General features: G+C 45.4%; 2 protein-coding genes across 41 annotated transcripts in view; one reads left to right on the top strand and one right to left on the bottom strand.

The window, feature by feature from the left end:
* YY1AP1 (YY1 associated protein 1) overlaps positions 1-20,116 on the bottom strand; it is a 76,021-nt gene extending 55,905 nt beyond the window's left edge. Inside the window, 8 exon segments of the mRNA XM_077982570.1 lie at positions 604-748; positions 3,474-3,645; positions 5,934-6,020; positions 7,444-7,642; positions 10,656-10,759; positions 11,640-11,698; positions 19,418-19,554; positions 19,950-20,116. Of these exon segments, the coding sequence (XP_077838696.1) occupies positions 604-748; positions 3,474-3,645; positions 5,934-6,020; positions 7,444-7,642; positions 10,656-10,759; positions 11,640-11,678 (746 nt within the window). The 5' untranslated portion in view covers positions 11,679-11,698; positions 19,418-19,554; positions 19,950-20,116.
* Positions 1-27,103, top strand: part of DAP3 (death associated protein 3) — a 192,457-nt gene that overhangs the window by 117,810 nt on the left and 47,544 nt on the right. For 14 of the 40 annotated variants that reach the window (XR_013397370.1, XR_013397362.1, XR_013397417.1 and 11 more), the window contains exon 1: positions 20,452-20,546. The exons of 1 other annotated variant lie outside the window; for it this stretch is intronic. Coding sequence is in view for 1 of the 39 variants with exons in the window: in XM_015111590.3 (XP_014967076.3) it covers positions 20,445-20,546 (102 nt within the window). In the remaining 38 variants the exon portion in view is untranslated. Of the gene's footprint in view, positions 1-20,429; positions 20,616-22,682; positions 22,779-27,103 lie in introns of those variants that run through there. 25 more of the 40 variants (XR_013397420.1, XR_013397395.1, XR_013397419.1 and 22 more) reach the window with 4 other exon arrangements.

Below are 27,103 nucleotides of genomic sequence, written 5' to 3'. Positions count from 1 at the left end.
AAAGAGCCATACAAATGTTCATAATCTAGATGGGCGCGGTGGCTCATGCCTATAATCCCAGGACTTTGGGAGGCCACGAGTGGGTGGATCATTTGAGGTCAGGAGATCAAGAGCAGCCTGGGCAACAGAGACCCTCACCTGTACACAAAAAATTACCCATGTATGGTGGCACACGCCTGTGGTCCCAGCTACTCCATGGAGGCTGAAGCAGGAGGATCGCTCGATCCCAGGAGTTCAAGGCTGCAGTGAGCTGTGATTGCAACACTGCATTCCAGCCTGGGTAAAAGAGTAAGATCTTGTCTCTAAATAAATAACACTAAAAGTGAACCTCCTGCCTTGGCCTTTCAAAGTGCTGGGATTATAGGTGGGAGCCAACACGTCCGGTCTAAAACAATTTAAAAATGTGTGTGACATCCCCCAGAAAGCAGTATTTGGCACAAACAAGCACGTCCTAGAGGAATCTGCTCATCTATACTGCTCTTCCTTTTGTTTTTTGTGTCCATGTTTTATTATACAAATCTTACTTCCCCTAAACTCCTCAAAGGAACTATGTCTTGTCCTTGGGATATTCTGCTGTTTTGATGCCCCAGAGTAAACACTTACTTGTCCTCAGCCTTGGTGAAGAGTATCTTATCCTGGGGATTCTTTGCCTTCAGGGAACACACTGGAAGTAACTCTGGGTACATGAAAACCTTGCTTGTGGCCAGGATCCAAGCCACTTGCTTTGGCAAACAGGGAAATTCATTGGCTATAAGAAAATAAATCTCGGATAAATCAGCTTCTAGGAAAAAAGAGGGCTTCAAAAAGCCTATGAATGCATTTCTGCATTTAGGTAGAGCTGTCCTTATCTAACTGGATTTCCCTCCCATCTGCCTACCATTCCCCAAAGAGTTTCCACAGTCTTTCTTCAACTAACATTATGTCTAAATGGAGTCCCATTCAATGGCTATAAAAGTTGACTCTCTTATTCTTTTTGTTTTTTTTTTTGTGAGACGGAGTCTCGCTCTGTCGCCCAGGCTAGAGTGCAGTGGCCGGATCTCAGCTCACTGCAAGCTCCGCCTCCCGGGTTCACGCCATTCTCCTGCCTCAGCCTCCCGAGTAGCTGGGACTACAGGCGCCCGCCACCTCGCCCAGCTAGTTTTTTGTATTTTTTAGTAGAAACGGGGTTTCACCGTGTTAGCCAGGATGGTCTCGATCTCCTGACCTCGTGATCCACCCGTCTCGGCCTCCCGATTACAGGCTTGAGCCACCGCACCCGGCTGTTCTTTTTTTTTTTTTTTAAGATGGAGTCTGGCTCTGTCACCCAGGTTGGAGTGCGTAGCGCAATCTCGGGTCACTGCAAGCTCTGCCTCCCGGGTTCACGTCATTCTCCTGCCTCAGCCTTCTGAGTAGCTAGGACAACAGGTGCCTGCCACCACGCCTGGCTGATTTTTTGTATTTTTAGTAGAGACAGGGTTTCACTGTAGACAGGATGGTCTCGATCTCCTGACCTTGTGATCCGACTGCCTCGGCCTCCCAAAGTGCTGGATTACAGGTGTGAGCCACTGAGTCTGGCCTCTCTTACTCTTTCTTACGTGTAACACTTTATTCACAAAGTAAAACAAACACTTAAAAAGTACCTAGTAATGGCTGGGCGCGGTGGCTCACGCCTGTAATCCCAGCACTTTGGGAGGCCGAGGCGGGCGGATCACAAGGTCAGGAGATCGAGACCACGGTGAAACCCCGTCTCTACTAAAAATACAAAAAATTAGCCGGGCGCGGTGGCGGGCGCCTGTAGTCCCAGCTACTCAGGAGGCTGAGGCAGGAGAATGGCGTAAACCCAGGAGGCGGAGCTTGCAGTGAGCCAAGATCGCGCCACTGCACTCCAGCCTGGGCGACAGAGCGAGACTCCGTCTCAAAAAACAAAAACAAAAACAAAAACAAACAAAAAAAAAGTACCTAGTAATAACTGTCACATAGTGTATGCTCAAAAATGTTTTACCTCCTTTCCCCTTTAAATCTTTGAAGGATAATAGACCTTCAACAATGCTTTTTTTCTTCCAGGATAAAATTCTAGGCCAGGCATGCTGGCTCATGCCTGTAATCCCAGCACTTTGGGAGGCCGAGGCAGGGGGATCACCTGAGGTCTGGAATTCAAGACCAGCCTGGCCAACATAGTGAAACCCCATTTCTACTAAAAATGCAAAAATTAGCCAGGCATGTTCGCACGCACCTATAATTCCAGCTAGTCCGGAGGCTGAGGCAGGAGAATTGTTTGAATTTGGGAGGCAGAGGTTGTAGTGAGCCGAGATCACCTCACTGCACTGCAGCCTGAGTGACAGAGCGAGACCCCATCTTAAAAAAAAAAAAAAAAACCACACAAAAAAGATTCCAACTTCTTTAATCTCCTTCACAAATCTGGTATTCCAAATTTTACTTTTATTTGATTTTTACTTAACTTGCATTAAGTTCTCCCAGATTCCTCCTGAGGTTGGGAACAAAAGAACCATAAAAGGAATGAGACAATTCAAGTCTCATTCATTTCTCTCTCCCTCTCTCATTCTCTCACTTTCAGGAACCTCTGCAATTCTAAAGACAAAACTACTATATCCGTATTTCTCCTTCCATAAGTGTTATTTTTATATCCCCAGAAGAAAGCAAGAGGTCACTAGATGTGTAAGATAATACTATAATTTGGTATTAAATCACATTTTCATTACCATTTTGTATCACTTAACATAGCTATTAAAGTAGTTTGGGATCTGTGTCTATGATATAGTACACTTAAATTCAACTATATTCAATTTAATGATAAGACTCCGGGATTTAAAATAGCATCCAAAGACAAACCCAAATCCAGAACAAACCACAAGTAATTTACTAAATCAGCAAACAAATCAGAAGCAAATATTTGCTTAAGCAAACAGCAAATATTTTCTCAAAAAATATTAAACTAATGCAAGGTAGAAGAATCTAAACTGGCAAATTTTTAAAAAATACTGAATATGGCAAATGTACAATCTCTAACATGCCTAACTTGAAAGACATTTCATTCAGAATGGAGACATCACCTATGATACAATCATTATGGTAAATGAAGTTAGTTGATCTTAATGAAGAGAGTAAAAAGCTAAACATGACCAAACTTTACCACCTGACTTTCATCTTTACCAGGCCCCAGTTTAATTACATCTGACTCCTAATATCCCTCAGATTGCTATAGTCCAATTCTTAGCACTGAGCCTCATATCTCTACCTCCCATATTCCTATACTGTCCACTGCCTCCATGCCTTACCCAGGCCCAGAGATTATCATGTAATTCTAGAACTCAGATAATGAGTACGAAGGGAGGATAAAAGAGAGAAGAAAGAAATTACAAATGTCCTGTGTCCTCCATTCCCAGGCAAGTATCCTAGGAAGTTATCTATGGGATAAGATTCCCACCACCTCTCACCGCAAGTAAAAACTTAAAGCTGACACATCTGTCTCCTACCAGTCTTCTTGACAGTTTTATGAGGGCTGCAGTCAATGCTGACATGTGTGCTGAAGTCTTCAATAAGCTGCATAGCTCCCATCAAGTTACAGGGTTGGAACAGGGTCTGAAACTTGGGGTTGTACTGATGGTGAAGGGCGATGGAGCTTTGAGCAAAGGTTCCCAGCTCTTTCTGGGAAAACAGGACACAAGGAAGATCTAAGACAATTCCAGACAATTAATACCAGTAGCCTTCAGAATCTAAATGAGAAGCTGACCTTCCTACTACAGGATAAAAACAGGTAAAAATCATCATAAAGTCTTTCACAATAAACTAGTCTGTTAAGATTACGCGTGAGTTCTCAGATATTCAGGGATTATATTCTTGTTTTATTTTTAAACTGTTTATCACTAAGGAATACATGGTCTAGCTCCCGAGCTAGAATTAAGAGGCTCAAGAATGAGGACTATTACTTTAATTTCCTTACTTTGAGACAAGGTCTCGCTCTGCCGCTCAGGCTGGAGTGCAGTGGCACAATCTCAGCTCACTGCAACCTCCTCCTCCCAGGCTCAAGCCATCCTCCCACCGCTGCCTCCTGAGAAGCTGGGACTATAGGCATATACCTCCACACATAGCTAATTTTTGTATTTTTTGTAGAGACAGGGTTTCGTCATGTTGAGCAGGCTGATCTCGCACTCCTGGGCTCGCATCTGCCTGACTCGGCCTCTCATAGTGCTGGGATTACAGGGATGAGCCACCTCACCAGACGAGGACATTACTTTTAAAACTGTTTTGTCTTTTGGTCTCAGAATAATGCCTACAACCAAGTACTCCTCATCCTCCTCTGAATACAGTAAGAGATGAAGACATCCTGTTGATCACCAAGTAAGTTTTAGAGTACTAGCAAATGTATTCTTCAAACTCCAAAGACGACTTGTTGAAGAAGCTGAGAGTATTATCATTACCTGTCCAAAAGTTTGAGGCAACTTTTATGAGGTAAAATTTGGTTTTGTTTTTGTGAGACAGGTTCCCACTTTGTCACCCGGGCTGGAGTGATGTATAATCATAGCTCATTACAGTCTCAATGTCCCAGGCTCAAGTGATCCTCCTACCTCAGTCTCCCAAGTTGCTGGGACTACAGGCACTCGGCGCTATCCCCAGCTAATTTTTTTTTTTTAAGTTTTTTGGTAGAGATGGGGTCTTACTGTGTTGCCCAGGCTGGTCTCAAACTCCTGGGCTCAAGCAATCCTCCCACCTTGACCTACCAAAGTGCTGGGACTACAGGCATGAGCCATCACACCTGGCCAAATTTCAAATTTAAAAGCTCAAAATACCTCAAAATGTCATGAGGAAAACTAGCTCTACACATAAAACACTAATAGTGAGCGTAATGAATGTATAATGAATTCAACACCTACATGTGTATTTACTTTACTATTTAATTTTTTTTTTTTTTTTAAAGAACACAGACCGGGTCTTACTATGTTGCCCAGGCTGTTCTTGAACCCCTGGGCTCAAGTGATCCTATCACCTCAGCCTCCCAAAGGCTAGAATTACAGGCGTGAGCCACTACACCCAGCCTCAACATCTATGAAACGAATAGCAGTACCAAAAACCTAAGAAGTCAGGGTGGCAGCCGGGCGCGGTGGCTCAAGCCTGTAATCCCAGTACTTTGGGAGGCCGAGACAGGCGGATCACGAGGTCAGGAGATCGAGACCATCCTGGCTAACACGGTGAAACCCCATCTCTACTAAAAAATACAAAAAACTAGCCGGGCGAGGTGGCGGGGACCTGTAGTCCCAGCTACTCGGGAGGCTGACCCAGGAGAATGGCGTAAACCCGGGAGGCGGAGCTTGCAGTGAGCTGATATCTGGCCACTGCACTCCAGCCTGGGCGACAGAGCGAGACTCCGTCTCCAAAAAAAAAAAAAAAAAAAAAAAGAAGTCAGGGTGGATCTAAAGATGAGGAGGAGGACCCAATAAAAATATCAGAAGGACAGGCCAGGTGTAGCAGCTCATGACTATAATCCCAGTACTTTGGGAGGCCGAAGTGGGCAGATCACTTGAGGTCAGGAGCTCGAGACCAGCCTGGCCAACATGGCAAACCCTGTCTCTACTAAAAATACAAAAAAAAAATTACCCAGGCGTGGTGGTGCCTGCCTGAAGTCCCAGCTACTTGGGAGGCTGAGGCAGAAGAATCACTTCAACCCGGAGGCAGGGGTTGCAGTGAACTGAGATTGTGCCACTGCACTCCATCCTGGGTGAAAGAGCAAGACCCTGTCTCAAAAAAAAAAAAAAGAAAAGAAAAAATTGAATACACTCTTTGTCCTTTCATGTGAATCAGTGGCTTATCTTCACTCAGCAAACACAGGAAGCCATAGCAATCAAAAATACCCAAGAGAGAAGAATAACTGTGAGAAATAACCTGCCAAGCTAATTTTATATTCTAGTCTATAGAATTACAGCAATTTGGAAACTTACAAGACATATCCTGGTGCTACTGGCCTCCGGACTGAGATTGGGGTTGCAGGTGGCAAGAAGGTGGATTTGTGTCAAGAGCTGAACATGCTGGGGAGAGAAAGAAAATAATACAGTGATATGTTATGACACTGCCATTTCAGGAGCCCAGAGAGGTTTTTTTTCCCCCTGGAGACAGAGTCTTGCTCTGTCATGCAGCTTGGAGTGCAGTGGTGCAACCATGACTCAATGCCCTCTCAACCTCCTGTGCTCAAGCAATCCTTCCACCTCAGCCTCCCAAGTAGACGGGACCACATTGCCTGGCTATTTTATTATTATTATTATTTTTTAGACAAGAGTCTCACACTGACTTCTGGGCTGGAGTGCGGTGGCATGATCTCGGCTCATGGTAACCTATGCCTCCCAGAGTGATTCTGTTGCCTCAGCCTCCCGAGTAGTTGGGATTACAGGTGTCCGCTGCTACACCCAGTTAATTTTTTGTCTTAGTAGAGATGGGGTTTCACCATGTTGGCAAGACTTGCTTCCAACACTTGACCTTATGATTCACCTCCCTTGGCCTCCCAAAGTGCTGGGATTACAGGCGTGAGCCATTGTGCCCAGTCTTATTTTTATTTTTTTGTAGAGACAGGGTCTCACTCTGTTGTCCAGGCTGCTTTTGAATTCCCCAGCTCAAGCAATCCTCCCACCTCAGCCTCCCAAAGTGCTGGGATTACAGGTGTGAGCCACTGCACCCAGCCCTCAGAGAGACATTAACCGCAAGATGTTTGCAACTTTATGACACATATTTTGCTTTCTGGAAAGAGTATGAGAACAACATAGGATCTTGGCATAAATTTCTCAGACATGTTCCCTCAAACAAAATGACAGAACCAGAGGAAGTTTAGCCTCAAAACAGAGGAATTGAGATTACAAAAGGAAACGGCCAGGCACAGTGACTCATGCCTGTAATCCCAGCACTCTGGGAGGCCGAGGCAGGCGGATCACGAGGTCAGGAGATCGAGACCATCCTGGCTAACACAGTGAAACCCTGTCTCTACTAAAAATACAAAAAATTAGCCGGGCATGGTGGCAGGTGCCTGTAGCCTCAGTTATTCGGGAGGCTGAGGCAAGAGAATGGTGTGAACCCGGGAAGAAGAGCTTTCAGTGAGCTGAGATCGAGTCACTGCACTCCAGCCTGGGCAACAGAGCGAGACTCCGTCTCAAAAAAAAAAAAAGAAAAAAAAAAGAAAAGAAAAAGGAAAAGGAAAAACACTTTCAGAATAGATTACTGAGGACCCTTTGAAATCTGTAATTCCAAATACCATTAGGGTCCTTATGTACTCTCCTCCCTGAGCCACAGGACATGAACATGATGACTTCTCAAGCTTCTAACTGATGTGAAGATACTACAGTTTTAATAGGTAGTAAGGTAACTATCTCTAACATTTACAAAGTTGTTAATTTTGGATTATACCAAAGCCTCAGAGTTAGGCCTTGGTATAATTCAATATTAACATGACCAAGAAAGTGTTACCTGCTGCATCTGCTGCTGGAGTCTCTTCCTCTGTGCTGGGTCCAGAATCAGGGTCTGATGAACTTCCTTACACTGGGGTTTAACCTTCTCTACCTCCTTCTGCTGTTTGGCTGAAGATTTCTTCATCTTCAGCTGTTCAAGTAGTTCCTTTGCTATCTGATGTTGTTCATTTAGTAGGTTGGCCAGTAGTTCCTCAAACCTATCCCAAACAGGGGGATGACGGATTGTGAGTGTTTTCCTAGGTTCACAACACATCCAATTCTTTCCAATGATGAGCAAACAGCCTGAACAATTTTCATTCCCTACTAATCCCCCATTTCACTTTAGCCAGCAGTCAAACTCCCAGCCTTATACAAATCTTTTCCCAAAGTAGTTAGCATGCATCAAATATGATTCTGTATTATACCCCATGCCATTCCTCTACAATTCCTCTTCCAAATAATATACGAATGAAGAAAAAAACCAAACATCTAGGGACAGAGAAATATATGGGTAAGAAAGCAGCCAAGGAGCTGGTGGGAACTCATCATTCTCATTTCTTCTCTCATTTACTTGTTACTCCCATCCCAGGTCCAGCTTGTCCCATTATTCCATCTACTCAGGCTGCACTGCCTTGCTATCTTAACAAGTCAAAGACTTTCTAGCATGAAGCAAGAAAAGGATATACCAAAATAACTGAAATACACAGTAGTTCAAAAGAACAGAACCGAGATGTTAGTTCAAATACTATCCTACTGCTATCCATGAAGGCTATCTTCTTTTGGCCCTTTAAATTCCTCTTCCAAGGTTCCTAACCCTAACTTCCCACTCCTACTCTCATGAAAGATTGTTTGTAGGGCTGGAGCAAAAATTCAAATACCTAGCATGTCAGTTCTATGTATGATTACTGTACCTTTTCTATGTTTACATAGAAAGAAATAAAGGGAGAATAAGATACCTAAATGATTAAGCACATGCTGATACCCTATGCAACAGGATAAGATCTGCTGAAGTAGCTGTAACAAGCAGGTTATCATATTTCAAGGAATCCCCTACATTACAGCAATAGTTAAATGGTAACGTTTTTCAATAGTTTTTGCAGATAAAGATTACCTTTGAGTAAGTTTTCTTTTATAGTATTTACTACTGTGGGTTTGGGTAGCAGAGTAAAAACCTAAAGACTGTGGGACTGTCTATACAATCTTTACTGACAACTGAAAATTTGAACATTTGTGCTACCACCACTGAAGGAACAAAAGAGCAGAAGCATAAGAAAGGAGAAAATGGAAACACAGACTGCACCTAGTTTTAATAAATATTATTTAGATAACTGATAAGGGAAGCCCCAGAGATTTTGTTTTGACTGTCTTTTTCTCCTCTCTCTTCCTTATTGTGTTTTAAGATGTTTTTACTATCTATGGACTTACAGAATCCAGGATTTTTTTTTTTTTTTTTTGAGACGGAGTCTCGCTCTGTCACCCAGGCTGGAGTGCAGTGGCCGGATCTCAGCTCACTGCAAGCTCCGCCTCCCGGGTTCACGCCATTCTCCGGCCTCAGCCTCCCGAGTAGCTGGGACTACAGGCGCCCGCCACCTCGCCCGGCTAGTTTTTTTTTTTTGTATTTTTTAGTAGAGACGGGGTTTCACCGTGTTAGCCAGGATGGTCTCGATCTCCTGACCTCGTGATCCGCCCGTCTCGGCCTCCCAAAGTGCTGGGATTACAGGCTTGAGCCACCGCGCCCGGCCCAGGATTTTTATTTAAAGATTAAAACAGGTTTGTATTTGCAATTGAAAGAGAAGCAGCAGCGGCCCACGTACAGTCATGTACCACATAATGTTTGAGTCAATAATGAACCACATATTCAGAGGTTGCTCCACAAGATTACAGTACCTTTTGTATGTTTACATACATACGTACTTACCGTTGTGTTACAATTGCCTACAGTATTCAGTACAGTACAGTAACACGCTGTACAGGTTTGTAGCCTGGGAGCAATAGGTACGCAGTAGGCTAAACCATTTAGGTTTATGTAAGTACATTCTACGATGTTTACACAATGATGAATCATTTAATACATAATGACGAATCGTTTAATGATAGATTTCACAGAGGGTATGACCATGAGATGATATATGACTATATTCCATTGAATACCAGAAGGTAACTGAATTCTAACAGGAATTTTAAATTAGTTCTACACTTTCCAAGTTTTAAGAAGTTATAAAGAGTTGATCAGCGAAACCAAAATGTTTATTAATCAAATCCCATTATACATTCCCAGGATGAATGGTTCCATTCTGCTATACCATAATTTTGTTCTATGAACTATAAATTAAAATAATGGGTCAAATAATGACTTAGCAATCTTGAGGTTTTTGATGTAGTTGTGTTGTTATATTTGTTGTAATGGAGAATGACTAGTAATTCTCGTTTTTAGACATTGGTTGGCATATCTTATCTTTTTTCACTAGCCTAGAAAATCATTAAAGGTCTAGCTTTCAGATGGATCTCAAGCTCTCTGCTTAGTAATGCTGTTAAGTTATAAGACAGGACTAATTAGAGGGTCTATTCTCTTTGCTTTGTTCCACTTACGGCACAAAATGCATCCTGACCTGTTGCCATCCACCTAATGATTATATGCTGTTACAACAGAATAAAGTGCAGATGCAAATCCACCAGAAAATGAGGAAAAAATTAAAGCCTCTACTTTCTGGATGCTGTAACACAAGTGCCAACCTCAGGCAGAAACGTAAGCACATACGTTTCAGACTCCTTACTGCAGGTGCTTCAGGGTTTGCTCCACTAATGCCTAGGTGACTTAACAAATTTTCAGTCACATTTAGCAAATATTAATGGCACATAAAAAGAACGAAAGGGACAGACTCGATATTATAATACGTTTGTGTGTTATAGTAGTTTGTGTGTCTGGCCACATAAATTCCTACATACCTCTCCAGCACCACTCACCTGGAGAAGTGGTATGGATGCCAGCTACTGTTTTTTCTCCCTTCCCAAACAGATACAGCTTGGCCTACAGCTGCACTGCCCCATACCAAGGAGACTTCACCTGACACCTAACTCCTGACAGGGCTCTGCATCCTTACATCCTTACATCTGCATCCTTACAAAAGAAGCTGGTTGGGGATGAAAAATTGTTAACTGCAACTTCTGAAAACCTTTTCAGAAATAAACTTTTCCTCTATTCCAAATCTCAAGGTCTTTCAACTAGCCTACCGTAGAGCTTGAGGAGTGTTAAAGTTAGGTCGAGGCTCAGCCACACGCTCCTCCTCTTCTGGGCCGTCATCTTCCATGTTGGAGAATCCCATCTCATCTTGGAACTGTGGGCAAAGGGAAGGGAGGGTTTTCCTGGGGAATGGGTCTCGAATGTTGCTCCAGTATTGGAAAGAAAGAGTGAAAACTACAGATTACAAGACTTTAATAATGCTGGCACCCAGAAAGAGCCTACATCAGAACCTTTCTCACTTCAGGACTCCCCCAAACCCACATTTGGAAGGACTATTATGCCGGGAAAGTCGTCGCTCAACCAGTCAACTTGTATCAGTATGGACAGAGCTAGGGTAACTCAAAATGATCAATCTCTTCAGAGATATCTTTTCAGACAAAATTATGGAAAAGGTAATTATTTGTGTGCAAAATACTTTAGTTGGCAATCTTTAAGGACACACCAAATGACAGTAGGGGAAGCCATCGAAAGTTTTCAAGGGATCAGATATGCTGGCTCACACCTGTAATTCCAGCACTTTGGGAGGTTGAGGCAGGAAGATTACTTGAGCCTGTGAGTTCCAGAACATAGCGAGACTCTGTCTCTAAAAAAAAGTAAAATAATTAGCTGGGCCTGTAGGTGTGTGCCTGTAGTCCCAGCTACTCAGGAGGCTTAGATGAGAGAATTGCTTGAGCCCTGGAGGTCGAGGCTGCTGTGGGCTGAGATTTCACTACTGTATTCTCCAGAGCCTGGGTGACAGAGCAAGACTTTGCTTCAAAAAAAAAAAAAAAAAAAAGCTTCAAGGAAAATTTTAATAACAATAACCTACATGTGGATAATCAAGAGTCTAGTAGTTAGCAAATTTCCCTTGTCATTATATTCTTTCCCAGGCAGACTAAAAGGAGAATTGGTTTAGTCCCTCTTCTAGAGGGAGCATCACAGAGACCAAAGGACACATTTTGTTGGAGAACCAACTTACAATCCCATGTTCTCACTCGAGGATCACTACTCACAGTTTCAAACAGATCTTCCATCAGTTCATTTGCTTCCTTTTCTGCAAAAAAGCCAAACAGCATGTTGTTGGTATAAATTAGATTCATTTTACAATAAGGAGAAATTCCATGTAGACAATGTATGACGTTTTCAACAAGGCATCTGATGAATTCTTCATATTTATCCTTATTCTTTTTTGAGACAGGGTCTCACTGTGTCACCCAGGCTAGAGGGCAGTGGCTTGATCTTGGCTAACTGCAATCTCTGCTTCCCAGGCTCAAGCGATGCTCCCACTTCAACCCTCCAAGTAGCTGGGATCACAGGAGTGTGCTGCCATGCCCGGCTAATTCTTCTATATTTTGTAGAGATGGGTTTTCCCCATGTTGCCCAAGCTGGTCTTGAACTCCTGAGCTCCAGTGATCCATCCACCTTGGTTTCTCAAAGTGCTGGGGTTACAGGCTTGAGCCACCACGCCCGGCTATCCTTAATTCATTTGTTCAAAAACATTTATTGAGTACTTACTATGTTTCAATCCCTGTTTTAGATGCTATGAGAGAATGAGAGAGAGAGAGAGAGAGAGAGAGTGTTCTAATCTCATGAAGCTTAAATTCTAACAGGAAAACAACAAAGAGAAAATGTGAGCTAGATGATTCTTTTTTTTTTTTTTTTTTTTAATGAGATGGAGTTTCACTCTTGTTGCCCAGGCTGGAGTGCAATGGCACAATTTCGGCTCACTGCAACCTCCATCTCCTGGGTTCAAGCAATTCTCCTGCCTCAGTCTCCCAAGTAGCTGGGATTACAGGCATGCACCACCACACCCAGCTAATTTTGCATTTTTAGTAGAGATGGGGTTTCTCCATGTTGGTCACGCTGGTCTTGAACTCCTGACCTCAGGTGATCCACCTGCTTTGGCCTCCCAAAGCACTGGGATTACAGGCGTGAGCCACCACGTCCGGCCCGATGATTTTATAAGTAGATGGCCTATCCAAACCCTCACAATACTGAATGGAATCAAGAGACAAGTCTCCCAGCCTGGGCAAAATGTCAACATATCTCTAAAAAAAAATTTATCTGGGCTTGGTCGCACACGCCTATAGTCCCAGATACTTGAGAGGCTGAGGTGAGAGAATCTCTTGATTCCTAGAGGCAGAGGTTGCAGTGAGCCAAGACCGTGCCACTACATTCCAGCCTAGGCGACAGAGCAAGACACTGTCTCAAAAAAAGAGACAGAGAGAGAGAGTCAGAGACAAGTTTCCAACAGTGTTTCATAGGGCCCTATCTTTGGACCTGACCTATTTAAGAACTCCATCAGTGAGTTAGAAGACCAAGAGAACATACTTAACAAATCTGTACATGATGTAAAGCTGTAAAGCTGAAAGGGACTGCCAATGCAATTGATGGAAAATTCAAAATTACATTTTCTCAAATCAACTAGATGCAACACATGAGGATAAATTTAAAGTTCTACATTGAGGATTATTATTTTTTTTTTAATAGAGCCAGGGACTTGCTATGTTGCCCAGGGTGGTCTCGAACTCCTGGGCTCCAGTGATCCTCCCACCTCATCCTCCCAAAGTGCTGGGATTACAGATGTGAGCCACCCCACCTGGCAAGATCTTATATGTGTATTCAAGATACTACACGACTCATTAAGTCTCCAGAAGAAAACCAGAATCTCTAAATATAGTTTGACAGTTTGACAGTGCCCAATGACAGACTAAATGAGAAATTAGGAGGCAGCTTGATCTTTACTTCCTCAGAGATCTTTGTTCTGAGTTCTGACTCTTGTTCTATAAATTTTCAAGGTTGAAATGATTATCATGTTAATGGGTAGAGCTTCAAATCTTTGGATATCTCATTTTTTTTTTTTTAACTTTTATTCATTTGTTTTACCTTATGTGTTCCTCTACAATGGATATCTAGGAAAGTGATGACCATTCTAGCCATCTAGCATTCTGTTTCTTCATATCATGTAAAATGAGCGTTCTGATCTCTGACACACAAAGCTATTTAGAAGATAAAAAACAGACATTTTTTTCAACAATCATTTTACTTTTGTTTCTACATCTACATACTCTACATGTTAAGAGTTTTTGTTTTTGTTTTTTTGAGACGGAGTCTCGCTCTGTTGCCCAGGATAGGGTGCAGTGGTGCAATCTCAGCTCGCTGCAACCTCTGCTTCCCAGGTTCAAGTGATTCTCCTGCTGCAACCTTCTTGAGTAGCTGGGATTACAGGCACCCGCCACAACACCTGGATAATTTTTTGTATTTTTAGTAGAGACAGGGTTTCATCATGTTGGCTAGGTTGGTCTCCAACTCCTGACCTCAGGTGATCCACTCGCCTCGGCCTCCCAAAGTGCAGGGATTACAGGCATGAGCCACCACGCCCAGCCGAGTACTTTGATTCTTAAAGGAGGATTTAATCCCCTGATATCCCAAAGGACAAACTATCCAGTGGAATTCCTGGATAAAACATAGGCACATAGTGTCTTTTCCTCAGAGGAAAGATATTTTTGTTAACAGAAGAATTTTGCTCTTCTGGGCGTGGTGGCTCACACCTGTAATCCTAGCACTTTGGGAGGCCGAGCGTGGTGGATCACCTGAGGTCAGGAGTTCGAGACCAGTCTGGCCAACCTGGTGAAACCCTATCTCTACTAAAAATACAAAATTAGCCGAGCGTGGTGGCTAACGCCTGTAATCCCAGCTACTCGGGAGGCCGAGGCAGGAGAATCGCTTGAACCCGGGAGTCGGAGATTGCAGTGAGCCAAGATTGCGCCATTGCACACCAGCTTGAGTGAAAAGAGTGAAACTCCATCTCAAAACAAAAACAGAAACAAAAAAAATTGATTTGCTCCAGCAGAAAAATAATTATATTTCAGGAATTCCTTCAGGAATCCTATACCACTACTGAAAGATCCTAGATTGGAAAATGAAAATGCCCAAATTATTAAGTCCTGAGATAGAGGAGCAGGGATCTTGTTTTGTCCATTACTGTATCTTAGTACCTGGAATAGTGCTTGGCACATAATTAAGCACTACATACATGGCAGTCTTGTTTCTGAACCAAAATAAGGTGGTTTAATGAAAGAGATGGGTTTGGCCAGGTGCGGGGGCTCACACCTGTAATCCCAGCACTTTGGGAGGCCAAGGCAGGTGGATTACTTAAGGTCAGGAGTATGAGACCAGCCTGGCTACTGGCCAACACTGTGAAAGCCTGTCTCTACTAAAAAATACAAAAATTAGCCAGGCGTGGTGGTGCGTGCCTGTAAACCCAGCTGTCAAGAGACTGAGGCAGGAGAATCACTTGAATCCAGGTGGTAGAGGCTACAGTGAGTCGAGATCATGCCACTGCATTCCAAACTGAGCTACAGAGCAAGACTCCGTCTCAAAAAAAAAAGAGAAAAAAGAGATGGTTGGTCCTACTTTGAAGTACACTGGACTTCTAAAACACAAGTGAAATACTGATCAGCTTTAAAAAGAGAACTGTCATAACTACCTCAATTTAGTTCCAAGACTTAGGCGTCCCCACCAAGGCAACATTAACACAGTAAGGCTATTCCAGTTCATTTTGGAGAAAATCTTTGATTTGGTAACCAGGTAAAAATTTTGGCTGGGCATGCTGGCTCAGGCCTGTAATCCCAGCAAATTGGGAAGCTGAGACAAGAAGATGGCTTGAGGCCAGGAGTTCAAGACCAGATTGATCTACATAGCAAGACCTGGGCCAGGTGCAGTGGCTCACTTTTGTAATCCCAGCACTTTGGAAGGCCAAGGCGGGAGGACGACTTGAGGTTAGGAGTTCGTGACCAGCCTGGCCAACGTGGTGAAACCCTGTCTCAACTAAAAATACAAAAATCAGCAGGGCGTGTTGGCATGCACCTGTAATCCCAGCTATTTGGGAAGCTGAGGCAGGATAATGACTTGAACCTGGGAGGTGGAGGCTGCAGTGAGGCAAGATTGCGCCACTGTACTCCAGCCAGGCGACAAGAGTGAAACTCTCAAAAACAAAAACAAAACCATAGCAAGACCTAATCGCTATTAAAAAAATAAACTATATAAACATACATGCACATATATACACACTACACACACATACCACATGTACGTTTTGAGAAAAACAACACCATGAACCTACTACCCATTAAAAATTTAGAGAAAATATTAAACTTTTCACAAATTTACATAGTATTCTTACACAGGGGCCATGTCAATAGAGAGAAAGGACTAGCAGACCATTTTTCCTAAAAATTCTCCATTATCTCACTGAATCCTATAATCTGTCCTATTAAAACACCTTTTTGAATTTCCTACTCTTTTTTTTTTGTGTGTGTGTGAGACAGAGTATTGCTCTGATGCCCAGGCTGGAGTGCAGTGGCGTGATCTCAGCTCACTGCAACTTCCCCGTCCCAGTTCAAGCAATTCTTGGTTCAAGCAATTCTCGTGCCTCCGCTTCCCTAGTAGCTGGGACTACAGGTGCACTCCAACACATGCGGCTAATTTTTTGTATTTTTTTTTTTTTTTTTTTTGAGACGGAGTCTCGCTCTGTCGCCCAGCCCAGGCTGGAGTGCAGTGGCGCGATCTCGGCTCACTGCAAGCTCCGCCTCCCGGGTTCACGCCATTCTCCTGCCTCAGCCTCCCGAGTAGCTGGGACCACAGGCGCCCACAACCGTGCCCGGCTAATTTTTTGTAATTTTTAGTAGAGACGGGGTTTCACCGTGGTCTCGATCTCCTGACCTTGTGATCCGCCCGCCTCGGCCTCCCAAAGTGCTGGGATTACAGGCGTGAGCCACCGCGCCCGGCCAATTTTTTGTATTTTAGTAGAGATGGGGTTTCACCATGTTGCCCAGGCTGGTCTTGAACTTCTGAGCTCAGACAATCCGCCCACCTCATCCTCCCAAAGTGGTAGGATTACAGGCATGAGTCACCCCACCTGACCAATTTCTTGTTCTTTTAAAAGTACAGTAATTATTTTTAACTTCTAGTACTAAATTAATGGGTAGTCTGTCAAATAGCTACTGGATTTTATATCAGGAGGGCTTTCTACATGTATGTATACCCAAAAATCACATTAAGACCTTTTTATATAAACTCACTGTGGAAATATATCCCAAAACAGCTAAGGAACACAAATGATGTTTGCCTTCTTTTCAAACCAACAGTTCCTTTGTACAAAAACACCAGACGATACAAAACATATTTTTTTAAAGTACAAAGTTCCATACAGAGTGTACACACTTTATGGTTATTCCTAAGAATAAGTAGTGACAAAAAGTCTTTGCAACTGGGTTATAAAATTTAAACTTCTAGGAATATGTTTCTCTCTTCCTTGTCCTTTTGAGAGCTGCCACCATCATACAATTCACATCATCTCTTCAACCACAGAAAAGTAGCATCTCTTCAAGCACAGAGACCATATATTAATCTTTGTGTCTCCTGCATAGGCTTAACTCAGTGTTTGTTATAACTAAGCTAAACTCCAAGATAGGAGCTTCAAATCACCTCAGGCCCAATCCAAAACTGAAAAAAAGTCGCTTCTCAGAGTTTGAGAACAAAAAGATACTGACAAAGAACAAAGCCATAGATACTTGTGCTACATTAGCTTCCCCTTTTAGCAAATACAGAATTGTTTACTAACACTGCAGAAGTAAGTTTGCAGACGACAAAAATACATAAAAAACATAGATCCTAAAGTTCTCCTGTCAACATGTTCAAATACTATCATAGACTCCTTCACCTTAAACTCATACTAACATCCACACACCCGAACAAAGAAAATGAAAGGTTTTCAAATGAGACCTAAATATAAATTGGCTCTATTTCATTACACTTTAAGTTCCTAAAATCATATGTATAAATCATGTGATTGGGCTTATGTTCATCTTCTAACTTGAGGGCCCAGTGTCTTTCATCAGATTCTCAGAAGGATAAATGACCCCCAAAAACTTTTAAGAACCACTAATCTAGCCTATCAAGAAACATCCCATTTTCCAGAAGAATACAGTTAAGTTGGCTTAGTTCATGCACTCTTTCCTCATATTCACAGAGGGGATTCTTACTATATGAAATCAATCTTTCAAAGGATTCCTTCAGCCCAGCCAAGAAGTTCCAACATCCACAGGTACGTATATTAACAATCACCAGAACCCAAAACCAGTTCTCTGATTTTAATTCCACACTGCTTCACTCAACTTAATATCTACCACTGTCAAAACAATTCCCCTCATATTGCATCCAGGCTATTTACAGAGACACCATGATTATCCTCACCCCAAGACATGGACGATTTATTGAACAGGCAGTCAACAAATATTTGTTGAATGAATGAAAAAGGATCTTGCCTCCCACAGATTTCAAGTTAAGCTGTCAGCACCCATGCAGCTGCTCTGGTAGAGGTTAAGCTATGAAAGCCTTCTCTCCCTCACACGTACAACCTCAAGTGTCAGAAATGCTCTGCTTCCCCCATAAACAAAATAATATAGCCATGGATATGCATTTCATACAGGTCAGACCGGGCAAGGACATCTACTTTCCACATACATATCTGACACAATCGGTCTCCTCCAAATACAATCCAACCAGTCACATGTGCTCCTATCTTTCCAACATACTCAGATTTGCCGACAAAGACTTCCTGAGGCACCATGGTATGCTGAATATACTGCTGCAGCAGTAGTGAAAATATGGGAGTTACCGTCTCAACTTTGTCACCAATTTAATATGCGGCCTTGGAGAAGTTCTCTCCTTATGCCTAAATTAAGTATTTTGTAAAATGGAAGAAAGCATCCTACCATTTTCACAGAGATTTAGTATCACAAAGAAATTGAAAGCGCTTTCTTATTGTATTTGTAAACTATTACTATAAACCCGCGACAACAAATAAGGCCACCCATTCTTTACAGCTTTGTAGCAATGATTCTGTTAAAGATATTTTGGGCCTTCACATTTACACAACTCACTCTAACCAAAGGCACAAACTATTAAGACCACAACTGGCTATGCTAAGTTTCTCCCCTCCATGACCTCACAGACACATGCTGTATAGAACACCACCATTGCCACTCTTTCCCAACAAGTAACTAGGGGCTCCCAATCCCTAAAATACACACACGTATCAACCTGCAAGGAACCTCCCAACATTTATTCAAGAAATAAGCTAACTTATAACGGGAACTCCATTACACTTACACAAATCAAGGCAAACTCTTCCGGAAACACTTTCCATCCTCGCATACACACACCAACACAACCGCTACACATCAACAGACCATCTGTCTTCTAGACCAAAAACACCTCTTTCCACGTACAAACTAATCAGTGACATTTATTAAACTTACAACACTGAGATCATCCTGCCGTTCCTACATACCGTTCAACGCGGCAGGGACACCACAGACCTTGTCACACAGGTAAACTCCCCTCTCAGGATCGTGTCCTCGACCACTCTTATCCCTTAATTAAACACACACAAACTGGACTATGGGGGAGGCTCCGATCATGCCTACAAACACAAACTAACCTGTCAGGGGCACAGACGACTCCGCCTCCACTCGCTTACTTTCCAGCCCCCTCCGGGAGTCCGCCTGTCAGGGACACCCCTTCACCCCGCCTGGAGGGACTTCCCGGTAGGCTCAGGATCCCCCTCCCTGCTCTCCCCTCCCCCATCTTCACCACTGCTCTCCCGGAGGTCCAGGTCCGGGAGATGACAGTGGCTCCCAGGAAGCCCAGGATTCAATCGCTGAGAGAGTGCTTAGGCCCGAAGGCCTGCCCAAATCGTTCTACTCACCGTGTCGGAGGCCGAGGCCGAGAGCGACGAGAGTGCAGGGAAGTGGGGAAGAGGGGGTGGCCGCCAGGCTCCTCCGCTTCCCTGGGTCCACGGCGGATCCCTCCCGCTTGTCAGGAGGCGGCCAGCGGGTAAGCTGACTGGCGGAAATGCGAGAGAGGAGAAGGGAAAGGTGGAGGCTAAAGGGGGCAAACTGAGGGGAGGCGGGTCCCGCAACCGAGACTGGGATCGTCTCCCCTCCGCAAAGCGAACCCAAAATGGCGGCGGGAGCGGCGGCGGCGGCGGCAGCAGAGTGGCGGCGGTGGCGGCGGCTGCTCCTCCAGAGGGAGGGAGCGAAGGGCGCCTAGCGCCCCCCCAACCTCCCACTCCTCCCTCCTCGCGTTCTTCCCCACCGTCCCCCGCTCCGCCCGACTCCGGCCGCGTAGCGCGCACGCCCGCCCGCAAGCGTACGAGTGTCTACGGGCTAGTCGCTGGCTGCTCCCACCAACCACCACCTTCGGCCGCCCAGCGCGCCAGCCAGCCCGTACGCGCTCACCCACGGGAACCTCCTCGCCCAGTCCCCCACTCTCCCTCAGGCCCTGTCAAGCCGGCTCCGGCGCAGGCCCTCACGCGTACCTTAAGCCGCGCGAGCCCAAGCCTCCTCCACCTCCTCTTCCCGCCCCCACGGCCACCAACCGCCGCCAAAGCAGCCGCTGCCAGCACAGCCCCCCCCTCGACCCTCCAACCCTCGCGCGTGCGCCTTCCACAGTCCCCCCCCCCCCCGCGGGACTGTTCCATTCCTGTCGGCTGCAGGGGCAGGAGAGGAATGGGCCGGCAAAGCGAGTCTGGCTTGCCGTTTGACTGGAATTGCCAGGGTGGCGGGCCGAGTCCCACGACAACCTACCTCCCTGGGCTCGTTCCTGCGGCGCTGCGGCTCGCCGCCTCCTCCTCCACAGGACCCCGGCGAGCGGATCGAGGGCTGTCTAGTGCCCCCTCTGCCGGCGGGTGGTTGGAGGCCGCGGCGGCTGCGCGTTGGGTCGTTTCCGGCCGGATGACCCGAGCCTTTTACGCAGTCGCAGGACGGGCGCTTTGGAACCGGCCCTTGGCAGTGTGTGTCAGTCGTCTGGTCTGGAGAAGTAGTCCTCGACTCACGGTGAGGGAGTGGACCGGCACGGGGGATGTATCGCTGAGGGAAAGGAGCGGGACTCCGGGCCTCCGGGAGGTAGGGAGTGAGGCCGGTAGGACCGGCGTGCCTCCGTGGGGATTCCTCCCGGGCGCTGTGGTGCCAACCTGGGACCCGAGGAAGATCGGCCTGGTGATCTGCTTGCTGTTGTTAACCCGCCTCGGATTTCTCGAATTTCACACTAGTGTCCATATGCGATTTTGTTTGTTTGCCCCTGACGCGCTACTTATGGATAGTACTTCTTCAGCCTCGTTAGACAGCCTGGTGATAGAGGATGAAGAAACCATGTGCTTCTCATTCAGTTCTGGACTCAGTCTCCCTTGTTTTCAGCAAGCTATTTTTCTTAGTTCCTTATCAAAAAGTGTACATGAAAATTAGGCAACTCCAAACATGCCTCCAGGGTTGGTGTGTGAAATAATAAGATAGGGCTGGGCGCGGTGGCTCACGCCTGTAATCCCAACACTTTGGGAGGCCGAGGCGGGTGGATCACAAGGTCAAGAGATCGAGACAATCCTGGCCAACATGGTGAAACCCCCGTCTCTACTAAAAATACAAATATTAGCCGGGCGTGGTGGCGGGCTCCTGTAGTCCCAGTTATTCAGGAGGCTGAGGCAGGAGAATTGCTTGAACTCGGAAGGTGGGGTTGCAGTGAGCCGAGTCCGCGCCACCGCTCTCCAGCCTGGGTGACAGAGGGAGACTCCGTCTCAAAAAAAAAAAAAAAAAGCCGGGCGCGGTGGCTCACGCCTGTAATCCCAGCACTTTGGGAGGCCGAGGCGGGCGGATCACAAGGTCAGGAGATCGAGACCACGGTGAAACCCCGTTTCTACTAAAAATACAAAAAATAAGCCGGGCGCGGTGGCGGGCGCCTGTAGTCCCAGCTACTCAGGAGGCTGAGGCAGGAGAATGGCGTGAACCCGGGAGGCGGAGCTTGCAGTGAGCCGAGATTGCGCCACTGCACTCCAGCCTGGGCGGCAGAGCGAGACTCTGTCTCCAAAAAAAAAAAAAAAAAACCTAACTAACTTTTTTCACTACATCACATTGTTTTCATAGTAAAATTTCTCATCAGCAGCATAACTGTGTGTCAAAGAAGAAAAGAGCCTTTAATGAAATTTCACTACACCAGTGTATAGGGAGAGTTACTTATGTATGGTCTCTGTGTTCAAGTAACTTTCAGTAACTATACTGATTAATGAATTGTCAGCTACATATAAGCAAATGAGATAGGATTCTGTTATTTTGTGACCGTAAGAGCGTACCAGAAGTTAAAATATATTAAATGCTCAATAAAATGACCTCACTGAATGAACAAACCCTGAATTATTTGAACCAACGAAGATAGAATAGTGGTTTCCCCAAGGATATTCACCTCTTAATCCCTGAAGCCTGTAAATATGATATGTTGCATGACAAGGGAAAAATCGGGGTTCAGAGGGAATTAAGGTTGCTAATCAGCTGACATTAAACTAGGGAGATTATCCAGGAGCCAGCGCTCCACAATGGCCCTCTTCAGGTTTACTTCTGTAGCTGCCCATGCTTGTGTTCCTTTTCAGAAAGGCAGTAGCTGAAAAGCACAGAAGCTGCCAGCACCACAGAATTCCCATCAAGCCCCGTTTCTTCACGTTGGAGTACTTGTTGTAATACCTATAGTAACCTCTTTGAACACTGCAACAGTGCCTTCTTGTGTGAGATCACGCATTAATATTTAGTTTGGCAGTTCCACTAGTTTGACATCCAGGAGTTTCTTCTCCTTCACTGGTACAGCTGACTCCATCTTGGGGTCCTGGTCTGATATAAACTTTTAAAATGAGGTTTCAGGCTGGGCACCGTGGCTCATGCCTGTAATCCCAACACACTGGGCAACTGAGACAGGAGGATTACTTGAGCCCAGGAGTTAAAGACCAGCCTGGTCAACATAGCAGGACGCCATCTCTACGAAAAATAAGAAATATCAGCTGGGCCATGGTGGCATGCCCAGGAGTTTGAGGCTACTGTGAGCCGTGATCACACCATTGCACTCCAACCTGGGCAAGAGAGTGAGACCCTGTCTCTAAAATAAAATAAGGTTTAAAATATTAAAAAAAATTTTTTTTTAATTTCTTTTTTTAGAGACCTGCTTTCACTATGTTGGCTAGGCTAGAGAGTAGCTCCTGTGCTCAAGGGATCCTACCGCTGCCTCAGCCTCCTCAGTAGCTGGGACTACAGGTGTGTGGAACTTTTTTTTTTTAAGATAAAATTTACTGGAGTATGGTCAGGGTTTACATTTGACAGGTTATGGCAACTGCTATGTTGTAACAGTCTATAAATGATTTTTTTATTTAACGAGGGAAGAAATTTGAGATTTTTGTTTGGGTACAGGTTGAGTTTTTCTTTTCTTTTTTTTTTTTTTTTTTTGAGACGGAGTCTCGCTGTGTCTCCCAGGCTGGAGTGCAGTGGCATGATCTCAGCTCACTGCAAGCTCCGCCTCCCGGGTTCACGCCATTCTCCCGCCTCAGCCTCCCAAGTAGCTGAGACTACAGGCGCCCGCCACCACGCCCGGCTAGTTTTTTGTATTTTTAGTAGAGACGGGGTTTCACCATGTTAGCCAGGATAGTCTCGATCTCCTGACCTCGTGATCCACACGCCTCGGCCTCCCAAAGTGCTGGGATTACAGGCTTGAGCCACTGCGCCCGGCTCTTTTTTTTTTTTTTTTGAGACGGAGTCTCGCTCTGTCGCCCAGGCTGGAGTGCAGTGGCCGGATCTCAGCTCACTGCAACTCCGCCTCCCGGGTTTATGCCATTCTCCTGCCTCAGCCTCCCGAGTAGCTGGGACTACAGGCGCCTGCCACCTCGCCCAGCTAGTTGTTTTTTTGTTGTATTTTTTAGTAGAGACGGAGTTTCACCGTGTTAGCCAGGATGGTGTCGATCTCCTGACCTCGTGATCCGCCCGTCTCGGCCTCCCAAAGTGCTGGGATTACAGGCTTGAGCCACCGCACCCGGCCGAGCTTTTCTTTTCTTTTCTTTTTTTTTTTTTGAGACAGAGTCTCGCTTAGTCGCCCAGGCTGGAGTGCAATGGCGCAAACTCGGCTCACTGCAAGCTCCGCCTCCCGGGTTCACGCCATTCTCCTGTCTCAGCCTCCCGAGTAGCTGGGACTACAGGCGCCCACCGCCTCGCCCGGCTAATTTTTTGCATTTTTAGTAGAGACGGGGTTTCACCGTGTTAGCCAGGATGGTCTCAATCTCCTGACCTCGTGATCCGCCCGCCTCGGCCTCCCAAAGTGCTGGGATTACAGGCGTGAGCCACTGCGCCCGGCCCTTTTCTTTTTTTTTTAATGAAAATGTTTGGGAACGGCCGGGCGCGGTGCCTCAAGCCTGTAATCCCAGCACTTTGGGAGGCCGAGGCGGGCGGATCACGAGGCCAGGAGATTGAGACCATCCTGGCTAACACGGTGAAACCCCGTCTCTACTAAAAAAAAATAGAAAAAACTAGCCGGGCGAGGTGGCGGGCGCCTATAGTCCCCGCTACTCGGGAGGCTGAGGCAGGAGAATGACGTAAACCCGGGAGGCGGAGCTTGCAGTGAGCTGAGATCCGGCCACTGTACTCCAGCCTGGGCGACAGAGTGAGACTCCGTCTCAAAAAAAAAAAAAAAAGAAAAAGAAAATGTTTGGGAACAAGTGTTTTGGATTTGAGGTTTTTTTTTTTATTTTGGAATATTTCCATTATACTTACTGGGTGAACAACCCAAATTTGAAAATATGAAATCTCAAATGTTAGCATGAACACCTTAATAAAGTTAGGACAGTATTTTATAAACATTATTAATATTGCTAATTGTTAAGATTAGAAATGAAAATCAAGAAACGTAATTATCTGCAACATCATCACCCAGAAATACCAATTGTGCTGGTATATTTTTTCCTTTAAGTTTTTATCTTTATGCATCGCCACATCAGAACCATAATGTAAATATACAGTTGGATTGAGGTCAGTACCTCATGGGTGTACTATTGAGCCCTGTAATTCTAGGATGTTAATCCTGGTCATATGTATACACTTAACATGCATTTGTGAAGTTTTTTGAAACTTCTCAAATACAGCCTGAAGTCCAATTTGCTGAAGAGTATCTAGAATATCCACTACCCTAAGAAGCAATCATAGTCCCTTCCATAGTAGTTTAAGTTTTAAATTGTCCAGTGTTCTAAGTAGCGTGATGAAATTTTGCACCACCCTGTCCTGGATGTGAATCAACATAACCATGCTGTATGTGCTACCCATCGGTTAGTCATTGACATCATGAGCTTTTGACATCCAACTGTGGACATTGGCCTGACTCAGTGATTCAGCATCACCCAAAACAGATGATCTCCCTTAGGCATAGTCAGAAGGTCCAGAAGATTGATAGTAGATGAACACTATATCACATTAGTGAGTGCCTAAGTCACTCACTTTATCTCATCTTGTAAATGTTTTGTCATTTCACATCAACACGAGAAGGATGAGCACAGTTCAGTGAGATATTTTGAGAAAGAGACCACATTCACATAACTTTTATTATGGTATGTTGTTCTAGTTGTACTATTTTCTTTCCATCCCCCTGCCCCGCCCCCCCCAAGTCGGGGTCTCACTCTGTCGCCTAGGTTGGAGTGCAGTGGCGCAATCTCACCTTGCTGCAACCTCAGCTCGCTGCAACCTTCCCCTCCCGGGTTCAAGCAATTTTCCTGCCTCAGCCTCCCCAGTAGCTGGGATTACAGGTGTGCGCCACCATGCCCGGCTAATTTTTTGTATATTTAGCAGAGACGATTTCACCATGTTAGTCAGGCTGGTCTCGAACTTCTGACTTCATGTGATCCACTCACCTCAGCCTCCTGAAGTGCTGGGATTACAGGCATGAGCTACTGTGCCCAGCCCAGTTCTACTATTTTTTTTTTTTTGAGACGGAGTCTCGCTCTGTCGCCCAGGCTGGAGTGTAGTGGCGCCATCTCGGCTCACTGCAAACTCTGCCTCCTGGGTTCATGCCATTCTCCTGCCTCAGCCTCCTGAGTAGCTGGGACTACAGGCGCACAGCACCACGCCCGGCTAATTTTTTTTTTTTTGTATTTTTAGTAGAGACTGGGTTTCACCGTGTTAGCCAGGATGGTCTCGATCTCCTGACCTCATGATCTGCCTGCCTCGGCCTCCCAAAGTGCTGGGATTACAGGCGTGAGCCACTGCGCCCGGCCTGTTCTACTATTTTCTTACTGGCTATTGTTGTTTATCTCCTACTGTGCAAGATTTATAAATTAAACTTGATTATAGGTATATACCTATAGGAAAAAAATTGTGTGTGTGTGTGTGTGTGTGTGTGTGTGTGTGTATATTTTTAGTGATCAGTACTCTATGGTTTTAGGCATCACCTGGGAGTCCTGCAGTGGATATCCCAAGGATAAGGGGGACTACTGTATTTCCTTCTTTCTTTTTTTTTTTTTTTTTTTGAGACGGAGTCTTGCTCTGTCGACTGGGCTGGAGTGCAGTGGCCGAATCTCAGCTCACTGCAAGCTCCGCCTCCCAGGTTTACGCCATTCTCCTGCCTCAGCCTCCCGAGTAGCTGGGACTACAGGCGCCCGCCACCTCACCTGGCTAGTTTTTTTTTTTTGTATTTTTTAGTAGAGACGGGGTTTCACCGTGTTAGCCAGGATGGTCTCGATCTCCTGACCTCGTGATCCGCCCGTCTCGGCCTCCCAAAGTGCTGGGATTACAGGCTTGAGCCACCGCGCCCGGCCGTATTTCCTTCTTTCTTGCTTTCTCCATTATAGAAGAGCTAAGAGGGCTTTCAAAGCTCGGGAGGTTTAAAAAGTGTATATTGCAGCTGGACTCAGTGGTTCATGCCTGTGATCCCTGCACTTTGGGAAGCCGAGGTGGGTGGATCATCTGAGGTCAGGAGTTCGAGACCAGCCTGCCCAATATGATGAAACCTTGTCTCTACTAAAAATACAGGCCGGGCACGGTGGCTCACGCCTATAATCCCAGCACTTTGGGAGGCCGAGGCGGGTGGATTACCTGAAGTCAGGAGTTCAAGACCAACCTGGCCAACATGGTGAAACCCTGTCTCTACTAAAAATACAAATATTAGCTGAGCGTGGTGGCACACCCCTGTAATCCCAGCTACTCGGGATGCTGAGGCAGGAAAATTGCTTGAGCCTAGGAGGCAGAGGTTGCAATGAGTGGAGATCGTGCCACTGCCCTCCAGTCTGGCCAACAGAGCGCGACTCTGTGTCAAAAAAAAAAAAAAAAAAAAAAAATTAGCTGGGCTTGGTGGCACGTGCCTGTAATCCTAGCTACTCAAGAGGCTGAGGCTGGAGAATCGCTTGAACCTGGGTGGCGGGAGTTGCAGCGAGCTGAGTTGGCGCCACTGCACTCCAGCCTGGGCAATGAGCAAAATTCCGTCTCAAAAACAAAAAAAAAAATTGTAAATTACCTGCATAATTTCTACCAAAACCACCTAGAGGTACAAGACTGAGAGCTTTGCTGGACATGATGCTTGCACCTGTAATCCCAGGAGTTTGGGAGGCCAA

Source organism: Macaca mulatta, chromosome 1 (genome assembly GCF_049350105.2).
Source record: "Macaca mulatta isolate MMU2019108-1 chromosome 1, T2T-MMU8v2.0, whole genome shotgun sequence".
Classification (NCBI taxonomy): Eukaryota; Metazoa; Chordata; class Mammalia; order Primates; family Cercopithecidae; genus Macaca; species Macaca mulatta.
Note: the sequence above shows the minus strand (reverse complement) of the source record. Positions and strands in the feature narration are given on the sequence as shown.